We start from the raw sequence: 11,371 nt of genomic DNA, 5'->3' as shown, positions 1-11,371 counted from the left end.
GAAGATGGGGGATATCAGGCCATTGATGGGTGAAAGATATTATAAATAAAAAATACAATTGATCAATCTCACATATCCTAATTAATTAGTAATTTTTCAAAAGTTATAATTAATAATGTAATAAAAATATTTTATTAAAATAATTTAACTCGATTAACTCATCTGACATAAATAATTTTAGAGTTTTTATATTTATTTTTTTAATAACTAAATATATTAAATAATAATATAAAAAGAGTTGATATGATTTGCAAATGATTACCAAAATATATATATATAAAGAGAGAGAGAGAGTGTGTATGTAATGTTAATATGAGAATAATAACAAAATAAGATAATAAGAAAAAACGGTTGAATCACATACAATTTTACACTAAAATCACATTTTTCACAACTTTGGCCATAACATGAGGTTGCAGGCCACGTCTTCTGCATACACTTGTGTTTACTTTTAGTGTAAAATATATGTGATTTTGTACATGATTTGGCTATTTTCGTGTTTTTTTTGTTACTGGTCTTTCGTCTGAGCCTCCTTTTATCTCTCTCTCTCTCTCTCTCTCTACATACACACACACACATATATACATATATCCTGACCATTGATTAGATTAAAAAAACTAATCAATGATTAAAACATAAAACAGTTAATTACAAAGTGATTAAGGGCAAAAACTGAATTAATTTCAAACTTGAATCACATGTCTATCTTATTTAACTTTTTATTCATAATTAAAAAACTTTTTATCCCCTTAATTTTTAATTAAAATATAGAAACTCAAATTAACAACTAAAAAAATTTGACATGGATGCAAGCTTAGAATACCATATTGTTTAGAATATTATCGACTTCCATATATCCGTAATTTGAAGATATTCGATTTCTATGTAAAACATGTGATTAAATTAAGTTGTAAACATAATCCATTTAGAAAATCAAATCAAACTCCAAATTGGGATTGTTTAGTAGTTAAAGATAAGAATTAAAACTGAAAGACATATTTACCCTTTTTAATTTAATTTTTGAATTTTTTTTATTTATATAGTTGATCTAATGAAATTGTAGCACCAAATTTGTTCGAATTTTCACATTCTCGTAAATTGTAAACCTTCTTGCATGGTCCTATATATGAAAAGAATCTTGAAATGTTGGTTACAAGCCAATCAATTTAAAGCTAAATGTCAAAATGTGTGCTCATTAACTAATGAAAGGGAATCGTTTGGAGTCGAAGCTAAGGTGTATCGAAAATTGGTGGGTAGTCTCATCTACGTGTAATTTCTTTTACATGCAGGGATACGTATTCAACCAGAGAAACCCGAACCCTTTGGTGTAATGAATATCGCTACTCGCAAAATCCAAAGACAGACTCATTGGAAGCAATACTTTGGCGAATTCTAAAAGGTGGCGATTTGCAAGCTACATGTCTTGTTTTTTCTAGGAATGAAAATGTGAAAAGCATTCACTTTGACCTTAGTTTTTTATTCATATATGATTATGACCCACAAAAAGGTGATTACGACTGAGTCCATCGTTTTAAACTAGAAAGCAAACTACATCCAACCTATATATATATATATATATACATATATATATATATATATCATTAAAAAACATTAGTGATTGTGTTTTTAAGGATGATGCTAAATTTCGATGCATCTACAGCAGGTAGGCGAACAAGTGAGACCATTAAATCTATCGCTTAGCAAACAAACACAATTTACGCGGTTTAACTAAACATTATAAATCTATATGCTTCATTTCTTTATTTACAATCCATCTTAGATTCCCACCAACTTTAGTTCCATTCACACAATTCAAACGACACTACCAATTAATGGCTTACGGAAATCGTTTTGCAGCTATCTTCTTCTTCATCCTTCTCACAGTTACTAACAATTATACACCATGTGTGGCACAGTTGTCCTGTACATTCTATGATGATACATGTCCCAATGCATTACGTACCATCAGGACCTCCATTCGGACAGCAATCTCTCGTGAACGTCGCATGGCAGCTTCCCTCCTTCGTCTCCACTTCCATGATTGCTTCGTGCAAGGTTGTGACGCGTCAATCTTGCTAGAAGATGCTCCTTCGATCGTGAGCGAAAGGAATGCGTTGCCTAATAAGGGTTCTGTACGAGGTTATGAAGTCATAGAGGCTGCCAAGTCTGAGGTTGAGAAACTATGTCCTGGTGTCGTTTCTTGTGCAGATATACTCACCGTGGCTGCACGTGATGCATCAGAAATGGTGGGTGGTCCGTCGTGGTCTGTGAAGCTTGGAAGGAGAGATTCAACCACTGCTAGCCTTGCTCTTGCAGAAACCAGTCTTCCTAGTTTTAAAGCTTCCCTTGATTCGCTTATTAAAACGTTCGAGGATAATGGACTTAGTGCCAGGGACATGGTTGCATTGTCAGGTACTTATCCATCAATTTAATCTTCGTATCAAAATTCATATAGATACAAGTTTTTTTTTATAATGGAATGGTTACTAATATCGATCTTGAATGAATGCAGGAGCTCATACTATTGGACAAGCTCAATGTTTCTTGTTTCGTGACCGGATATACAGCAACGGATCAGATATCGATGCTGGTTTTGCTAGTACCCGCAGACGTGGCTGCCCAATAAACGACAGGAATGGAAATCTAGCTCCGCTAGATTTGGTGACACCCAATTCGTTTGACTACAACTACTTCAAGAACTTGATTCAAAAGAAGGGTCTTCTGGAATCAGATCAAGTGCTTTTTAGTGGTGGATGCACAGACAGCATTGTGTCTGAATATAGTAACAATCCTTCCAAGTTTAAGTCGGATTTTGCAGCAGCGATGGTGAAGATGGGGGATATCAGGCCATTGATGGGTGAAGAAGGTGTAATACGAAGGATTTGTGGTGCTCATCCCTAGCTAGCTACCTGCTACGTAATATATCATATGTGTGTGAATATAGTTAATGTTTCTTTGAAATGTATGTATTTGTAATCAAATAATCTTCAATCATTCCTGTCAAGTGTATAGCACCTACAAAGTAATTTTTTTTTACAAATATATCATAACCTGTGCGCCTTCGTAATCGCTTATCACGATAAATTAAAGGGGTCTTAAATCTTAATCCCATTTTAGGGGATTTATTGTCAATAACTGTAACTTGGTATTCTCCATTTTCACACCAAACACACACATAAACACACCCAAACCTCCTGTTCTCTCAATCTTGCACGTTGCACCAAAGAACAATTATTTAGTGGACTCTCGACTTCTTCTTCACAGGTGGTTTCAGATTTTCCACCTAAATCTTGGTGTTCTTTTATCCCGCTTTTCACTGGTTTCACCGACAGTAATCCGCTAGAAAAAGCCATTACGGGGAAAGCATGGCCAGTAATTGTGATTACCGGGCGGATTTTCAATCATCAACGGAAAAGTCCATCTGCGAAGCCTCTTTTGTTTGTAGTGATATTCCGTTCTATTTGGTTTGATTCGGTATTAGAACTCACAAACCAAACTGAACCACACATTTTGAAGATTTTGCAAATCAACCAAAACCAAACCTGTTTCAATTCGTTGCTGTGGTTCGAGCTAACAGCCTCACAAGTACAAAAATGAAGACCAAGCGGAAAATAGAAGTTGGTATATATATATCAAGATAACTAACAATCAACAGAAAACACCTTTGAGAATGAAGCTGCTCTACATTTTATGCTAATACTTATTCCGACTCTTTGAAGAAGTCAAAAATTTTAATTCTAGACTTTCAGCTATAAATCTTCGGATGCATACCTATGTAACCTATCACAAACATCCCAACTTCAGCGGGAATCATCAGTTGTTCTTGCTCCTTTATCGTTGGTTGAGCTTTCGTTTCTTTGCTGCTTTTCTCATCCGTTCCCTCCTTTCTTCTTCTTCAATCTTCCGAAGCTCTTCTTCATCTTCTTTGGCAGCAATTCTTGCACTGAATCACAATTGTCATTCAGTATCAAATGTACTCTAATTCAGTTTAATCACACAAGGACTGAAGTACCACCTAAATTTCATACAGTTTGTTAGAAGACATTGCATTGCAAACAAAGTGCAACACCCATCATGACAGCTTTTCAGATGGAAGCAAGCAAACAGATAAATTTATGTGGAAATCATGATCCAGTGAATGTTGGAAGGAAAGATGGCCAAATTATAAAATGAACATACAAAGTAACTGATTTGAACTGTCTATGGGGCTGTTTTGGTTGGTTTTCCATTAAGTTCTATATGGATAAAATTGGCTTTGTGGATTAATCTGTCTAGATGGGTTGGCATGGTTTTTGTTTGGGAGGGTTTTCTCATAGATGGAAGTGGCATGTTTTTTAACTGGGAGTGACAGGCTTTAAAAACTCGGCTTTCTCCATCAAGCTCCCCCCTAGAAGCTTACCAAATAAGTCACTTCCTATATCATTAAGCCACTACCAAACAGTCATGTATAGCTGACCGAATAAGCTGCAAGTCCCATTAAGCACATTAAGCTGTTAACAAACAGGCCCATAGTCTTATTCAGTAGAGCCAAATCTCGGGACACATTACCAGGAGGTCATAGGCATATATATTATGTTAGTTATATGCCATGCTTGATCAACACCTTTTCCCTAAGCACAGGCTAATATCTATATGTAGGACAGCACAAGGCTTGAAAGGACCCCATATAATGAGGCAACAACCCCAAAATGATCCTGCTCACAGATTGTCTTAAGAGTGACTTGTATGGGCTCAAAGTAGTCCAAATTTGACTTTATGATGTTAATGAGTTTTGTCAACTTTGGAAGTGGATTGGGGTAGCGGCGTTTAACCAAACAAGATGTTTAGGAGATCAAAAGACCTAAAAGAAAAACTAATGTCCACATGTGATTTGGAAATTACTCGAGTTTTAGGATATAAAATGTTTTTTGAGATTTAAACAAACATCAACGTCAAATTGATGGTTACTACGCAAGTGCCCTGTTGTTCCATTTTGAAGAATCGTCAAACCCCTTCAAATTTTTCCTCACGTAATTGTAATGGAAATTAACAATAGCAGCAGTTGCATGATAATAAAAACAGATGATTGGGTGTCAACACACACACACACACATATATATAAAGAATTTCATTCATGGCTATGTGTACATGCTATATGAGGATAAATGTGGGACAGTGGGGATACAGCCATTTTGTTAGCAGATAAAATGAGCTCAAATAGATATAGAAGCTTAGGCATGCACCAAATAAAAATTAATCAGACTTATAAGGCCCATGTAGGCAAGAACCACACATGGGTGTAAAAACATGGATCCATACAACAAGATCACCACGAGAATTAAATCCAAATTACCCAAAGACTTCTGCAACGAAACTGACCTGCGTTTCTCCTCCATCATAATGTCATCAAATCCAGCCTCCATGTCGCTATCATCATCATCATTAACACCACGATATCTGCTGGGATTATATCTGCAAAATAGGATACCAATTTTGTTATCAAACATGTCTTGAAGCAAAAAATTAAATTAGTCAGGAGGGTGATAAATTGTAACCAGGTTCATGCTTAGTTTTAAAAAAATATGATCACATATACATATGGTCTCATGCTTGATTTTTTGAAGACTGCTTTCCAAAGATGAAATAATAAATAACCATAATGAACTAAATACGAACCAGCATGAAAGTAATAGTATGCTAAATATGTCTCATCAAATTGACTTTGAAAAGGCCTGTGTTTTGACTTTTGAAACTCAAATGTAATGAACTAAAAGAAAACAGTATTTCAAGGCTGATTTTTACCTCACAGTTATCAGATGAACTTTAAATGCAAGAAAGAGGACAAATAGAGCTAACCCCTACCTAAACATGCTTCTAATCATACTAATGGCTCTATCATCATGTTCATCATCTGAATATGACCGCACTGGTCTTTTCTTTAGACGCTCCTTCTGCTGTGCACTAGGTGGAAGCTTTGCTGGTTGTTGCTTTATCTGTCAGATTTACAACCAAATCAGAAGACATTTTACGACACAATATTTCACTTGATTTGAAGTACAAAAAGAAACACCCCACAAAGGAATTAACCTGTTCCAAAAAGAGAAGTACCTGAGGCTTAGAGGATAAGACAGGCTTCTTAGCTATGACGTTTCCCTTGCTAGATTCTCTATCATCCCTTTTCTGTGCCACAGGTTTTTTATGAACAGATGGTGCCGGCTTAGAGTGAAGTGGCTTGTGCAAACTGGGCATGGAACCTTTAGCAACTGATGCAGAAATCACCTTCTCTTTCCTAACCATCGGTGCCTTTAATGGTAATGTTTTTGGCGCGGAAGGCCGGGCGGAACCACTCCCATCATTTCTACCAAGTTGTTTCCTAGGCTCCAGTGATGTAGAATTCAACTTGGAAGCAGTGCTGGGTTTCTGACCTGACGGACCTGCTTTGACTCGCATCTGGCTAACTTTAGGCAACATTTTCCTGTCCTCACCCCCATTGATGACTTCTCTGCCAATATTGCTAATTGGTTTTCTTTGAGATGGATGCACCTCTTCAGCATAAAAAAAGCTCTGTATAATTATTCAAATAAAACTGACTTCTCCATGAACAATATTAACAGCCAGGTACAACAGGATGAGCAACATACCAGGTTTAGTAGCAGGCAAACTTTTAGGAGGATTCTTTGTAGGAGCTGGAAGATCGGCTTCAGATAATAAAAATGAGTAATCTCTTGTATCCCTAAGCATCTGGATTTTTGCTTTTGGCTTTGCCTAAAAATAAGAAAGAAATAATTCAGAAAATCAAAGGATAAGAAAAAGCGAACAGATAGTACCAAATCTTACCAAATTTATCACTTCTCGATGCTGCTCAAGTTTCTGGGGCTTGGATACCACTGGAGTAGAAGCGCCACCCTTGTTTTGCTGCAGAAGACAGTCAAGAACATAAAAAATCATTCTGAAGTAGATATGTATTCAATCCATCTCCCGATGTATTCAAGTTTCTGGGGCTTGGATACCAATGGAGATGTATTTAATCCATCTCCCATTGTAACAAAACATGCATTATTATACCATCTTCATTGTACAAGAAGTGATTCACATGTAAATGTAGTAATAATAAAAATAGTCACCCTCAATATACAAAACATTCAATTTGACCCCTACAATATTAAACCTGTAGTTTCCAACTAGAACCAATATTAATTCAAAAATAAAAAAATGGCCCTCCAATTTTGCACTTGTATTTTCCAACTAGAAATCAATACTATACTAATTCAAAATTAGAATTATTTTCAGCACAAGACATTAATCGGTCATCCTTTTTTTCTTTTTTTGTGGGTAGGGAGCACAAACAGGAAAAAGTTCAGGGACTTGCACTTGGACAGAAGTTCCACTGTTTTTATGGAAATTAACTCTTGTATGGAATGATTGATATTTCATACTTAAGTATTATACTTGTAATTCTCAAGAAAGACTAGTGGTTCTCAAAATGTTCTGCCCAATTATGTGCTCCACAAGGAGCATAAAAGTAAGCATCACACCTGTTCAGGAAACATTACAAAGTCCAGATAAAGTCAGGTTCATGCACATTTCATGATTAAAATATGGAAAAAGGACAGGAAGAAAAATTCGAACACATACAACATTTTTAGCTTTTGAAACCCTTGCCGCCAAATGTGGATTCTCTAAAAGTGACTTGCTTTCTTGAATTACTCTTTGAGCAATAACTGGTTTTGAAGGCCCAAAGAAGGATCCAAAGCTGCAATACAATAACATGATTGAATGTCAAAGAGAGCATAAAATATTGTTATTCACATTTAAAATCGTGACAATTCTTATGGGGATGTGATAATTTATTGTCTACGATAAATTTTGAATGCACCTCGAGAGAACTCGTATCCTAATCAGAAACACAACATAAATAATTGAAGTGAAAGACAGTTGGATGAACGAATAGTCATGATGCCGAAAATTAGCTTTACTAGGGATGATTTCTGGCCATTCAGATGTGGCAGAACAAGAACCAGAGATTATAGCAGCTTAACCTTAGACAATACTTTAAATTACTGCAGATTAAAGAGGTCAGATACATATAGACAGACGTGCAGATGTATATGGAGATCTTAGCAATACCATCTTATACGCAGACTCATGGAAAGCAACTCAAAACCAAAGTCAACAATTAAAAATGAAGTCAGCAGACAACAAGTCAACAAATCTAAATCCAACCACCTGCAAAACAATTACAGGCTTAAATGAGTCAAGCAAAAAATATATAGTGTTTATGCTTATATTTTTGTTCTCCGTTTACACGCCTTCAGAGAAAATGAAAACATACAACACGTGTGTGGCAAGTATTTGTGTTTTCAGTCATGTGTAAATGATCGTAAAAGATTTACAAAATCCTAATAATAAGCTTTTAAAATTTATCATGACAACCAGGATTTGCATCAAAATATGTGTTTCGCCGTTTCATTTTGTGGCTGGGGTTTCGAACCTCAGTAACCTCAGCATCCCTTTTTTCTTCATATGTCTCAGGCACCATCATCCTGTTATCTGGTCTATAGCTATCAACTGTCTTAACCTTCTCCTTCATCTGATCTCACTCTAGCACCATCATATGTTTCCATTCCCTTCTCATTCAACTTCTCCCATTGCCTACAAATCCACAGCATCTGCCAATGTAGCCAACTTCCTCTCCACTCATCACTTGAACAACCTGTGACCAGCTTCTTATCCTTGTAACAGATTAGATTTTTCTATCCTTGTCTATTGGCATGTGTACCTATATATATAAATAGATTTTCCTTCATAAATACATCAAAAGAAACAAATCCAGTCTTCAAGTGTCTCAGATTTCATTTGAGATTTATAAAATTCTGAGGATGGGAAGGTGTTCTCCATTAGAAAGAAGTAAAGTAAAATCAACACAGACAACAGTTTGGGAAAAATAAAAAAAAAATTGGACTTTGTTGATGAGGGTCAGCAAAGACAAGAAGAAAACATTCAGGTGCGGTGGTGGTGGAGTGGATGATGTTAGCTGGATATGTGAGCATAGTAATAAAAATGACATGGACGCCTTGTTACAGACTTACAGACAACCATGTATGGTTTAATGTAAAGGGGGATAAAAGTCAAGAGGTCATAAATTACGTGCACCAAAAATTAATAAATTGGAAAAAAAATGTAACTACGCAATACCCAATTCCAGTTATTATATGTCTGAAGACATAAAAATTCTGCCAAATTCATTTTGATTTCACACCAAAAAAAGATCATAGATATGAACCCTTTGGGGTAGCTCAATGGTAAGACCTCAGGTTTGCTCCCCATTGGTAAGTAGTCACTAGTTCAAGTCTCCTTAGGGCCACTATAGGTTCCCCATCTGTTAACTTCACGGTTCCATGGGATTAGTCAAGGTGCATGCCAACTGACCCAGATATCGAGGATCATCAAAGAAAAAGATCACAGCCATGTAAAAATAAACATAATAGCAAAGAAGCCATTAGATGCTCCATAAACGATTAAAAAAGTAAATACAGTTATAACGGTCCTAAGGTAGCGAAATTCCTTGTCAGGTAAGTTCCTTTGGACAGGCGGTGGAAACCACCAAGCTGGAGTATGGTAGGGGCAGAGGGAATTTCCGGGTATGGTATTTCGTAGGAATAAAGGATTCCTTAGCAGGAAAGATATGTTTTTTCTTCTCATCGGAGTTATTTCACAAAGAGTTGCCAAATTCTACTAATTCACCCGCCATTACTTCATAAAGACCATGAACTTTATGCGGGTTTTACTATCTATTACCATATGTATTATCCTAAAGCAGATTGATAAAAATCTAGCCCATTGATTTTATACTACTGAAATCACTACAAATGGTATATCATTTGTGAAATAAACCTCAAAAGGTAAGCAGATCAATATCATCAACGAGAAGATTCCAGTGATGTGCAGTTTTAAAATCAGAAAAGTGATAAATAAGAAAGTAAATGTTGTCTAGAAAGTAAAAACAAGGATGAAGGATGTTACTCACTTATCATAAGGCATTTTACTCTTTTTCTCCTTTGAATTTGTGAGCCCAGAACTTAAATCCTTCTTCATCTTCTTTCTAATAGATTCCTTTAACTTTTGCCTCAAGTGAAGGTATTCTAACTCTTCCTTTGTAGGCGGGTGATCCTCTTCCTCTTCACCAACATCCTCTTCTTGGTATTCACCTTCATCTTCATACTCTTCGTATTCCTACAAGAGAGTAATCAATGATCAACTGAAATAAAAATGAAGATCTAAAAAGATGAAGACAAGAAAAACGAAGATGAACTCTCAAAAGTTGCTTACGTCCAAATCATATCTTCCCATTGTGCCTGCTGATTTCTTAACTTCAAAATGATCCTACCAAAACACTAGACCTGTGACTTTGATTAGCGACGCATTCAGGCATAAAAAATTCCCAAAAACACCAATAACAATCTTGATCACATCACCGGAAACACGTATAATAAACACATTCAAATTTGCAATACTTTTCACATACAACTACAAGTATCCAGGCGAATGATGAAAAACAGTTAATAGTGAGTGAATTAATGAATGAATTACTGGAAAGATCCGATTGAAAGGAAAACTATTTACCCAAATTAGGGCTATAAAGACAATTAGTCGGCAAGACGATTTAACATATTACGCTACACATATCACGTCGAGATCGCAATCTTAGAAATCTAAGAGGAAAACCATAATTGAAACTGAAGTAAACAAAAACAATAAAGATCTCAAAACGAAGACTTTCAAAACTTTCTTGTGATTTTCACATTCCAGGTGCTGAAATCATAATTAATAAGTCACGAATCATCAAATATTTCAAAGAAAATAGTATAATTCTGCATGGAGAAAGGGAAATACCAAAAAAAGAGTTCAATTGAAAGAATGAACTCAAAAGAATCCTAGTAATTCTCAAATTTGATACTTCCAAATCGAATCGTTCTGTTCTTCCTACTTGATTGATCGAATCGACGAAGAAAATGAAAACCACGGTGCATCGATCACATAACGATTTAGAAGACGGTGATGGTGGAAGATAATCTCGTTTCAGGCCCTCTGAAAATCGCAACTCTCCGGTGATCGATGACAGCCTCGGCCCTATTTTCTTCGGTTCTTTGATTCTTTCATGACTTCATCATCCGGTTGGGGTTAAATAACCCACAAAGGTAAGGTTCGTCTTTGGTTGAGTTGCAAAATACACCCTTAAGAATTTGGATAATTTCAATTTCACTCCGAACTTTCAATACTACTATTTTGTGGACAGGGTAGAGTTGAGTTCCATGAGGAGGAGAGTATGGTCAAGCCTAAGAAGAGATATACATCTTTGGATGCACATTAGGATGAGATGTATCGAGATGAA

At 35.9% G+C, this 11,371-nt stretch overlaps 2 protein-coding genes across 6 annotated transcripts; one reads left to right on the top strand and one right to left on the bottom strand.

The window, feature by feature from the left end:
• The first annotated feature begins 1,792 nt into the window (after nucleotides 1–1,792).
• LOC112522940 (lignin-forming anionic peroxidase-like) lies at nucleotides 1,793–2,913 on the top strand. The gene is made up of 2 exons (XM_025132296.1): nucleotides 1,793–2,412; nucleotides 2,513–2,913. Exons 1-2 carry the CDS (start codon nucleotides 1,833–1,835, stop codon nucleotides 2,899–2,901), a joined length of 969 nt encoding a protein of 322 aa, XP_024988064.1. The 5' UTR covers nucleotides 1,793–1,832; the 3' UTR covers nucleotides 2,902–2,913.
• Nucleotides 2,914–3,526: 613 nt separating this feature from the next.
• LOC112522937 lies at nucleotides 3,527–11,137 on the bottom strand. 5 transcript variants are annotated; one of them, XM_025132292.1, is made up of 12 exons: nucleotides 10,873–11,123; nucleotides 10,309–10,379; nucleotides 10,007–10,212; nucleotides 8,471–8,758; nucleotides 8,107–8,205; nucleotides 7,615–7,732; nucleotides 6,817–6,894; nucleotides 6,621–6,744; nucleotides 6,088–6,524; nucleotides 5,842–5,972; nucleotides 5,359–5,451; nucleotides 3,527–3,943 (listed from the first exon to the last, which is right to left on the bottom strand). In XM_025132292.1, the coding sequence occupies exons 4-12, from the start codon at nucleotides 8,500–8,502 to the stop codon at nucleotides 3,832–3,834; spliced, it is 1,224 nt and encodes a 407-aa protein (XP_024988060.1). In that variant the 5' UTR covers nucleotides 8,503–8,758; nucleotides 10,007–10,212; nucleotides 10,309–10,379; nucleotides 10,873–11,123; the 3' UTR covers nucleotides 3,527–3,831. The 5 variants fall into 5 exon arrangements, with proteins under 5 accessions (XP_024988060.1, XP_024988056.1, XP_024988057.1 ...); XM_025132288.1 differs by lacking the exon at nucleotides 8,471–8,758 and having other exon boundaries at nucleotides 10,873–11,137; XM_025132289.1 differs by lacking the exon at nucleotides 8,471–8,758 and having other exon boundaries at nucleotides 6,088–6,476; nucleotides 10,873–11,137.
• Between the last annotated feature and the right edge of the window lie 234 nt (nucleotides 11,138–11,371).

The sequence above is a fragment of the Cynara cardunculus genome, assembly GCF_001531365.2.
Source record: "Cynara cardunculus var. scolymus isolate 2C chromosome LG 12, CcrdV1, whole genome shotgun sequence".
In the NCBI taxonomy this organism is placed as follows: domain Eukaryota; kingdom Viridiplantae; phylum Streptophyta; class Magnoliopsida; order Asterales; family Asteraceae; genus Cynara; species Cynara cardunculus.
The sequence above is the reverse complement of the archived record's forward strand: the minus strand, read 5'-3'. Positions and strand labels throughout refer to the sequence as shown.

What these genes read in the sequence shown, in the direction of transcription:
- LOC112522940 (XM_025132296.1), top strand. Translation starts at nt 1,833, where the DNA reads ATGGCTTACGGAAATCGTTTTGCAGCTATCTTCTTCTTCATCCTTCTC. An exon ending in GGACATGGTTGCATTGTCAG is followed by an intron (nt 2,413 to 2,512) that starts GTACTTATCCAT and finishes GAATGAATGCAG; the next exon opens with GAGCTCATACTATTGGACAA.
- LOC112522937 (XM_025132288.1), bottom strand. Translation starts at nt 10,329, where the DNA reads ATGGGAAGATATGATTTGGAC. An exon ending in TTTGCCTGCTACTAAACCTG is followed by an intron (nt 6,525 to 6,620) that starts GTATGTTGCTCA and finishes TTTATGCTGAAG; the next exon opens with AGGTGCATCCATCTCAAAGA. An exon ending in TCTTATCCTCTAAGCCTCAG is followed by an intron (nt 5,973 to 6,087) that starts GTACTTCTCTTT and finishes TAAATCTGACAG; the next exon opens with ATAAAGCAACAACCAGCAAA.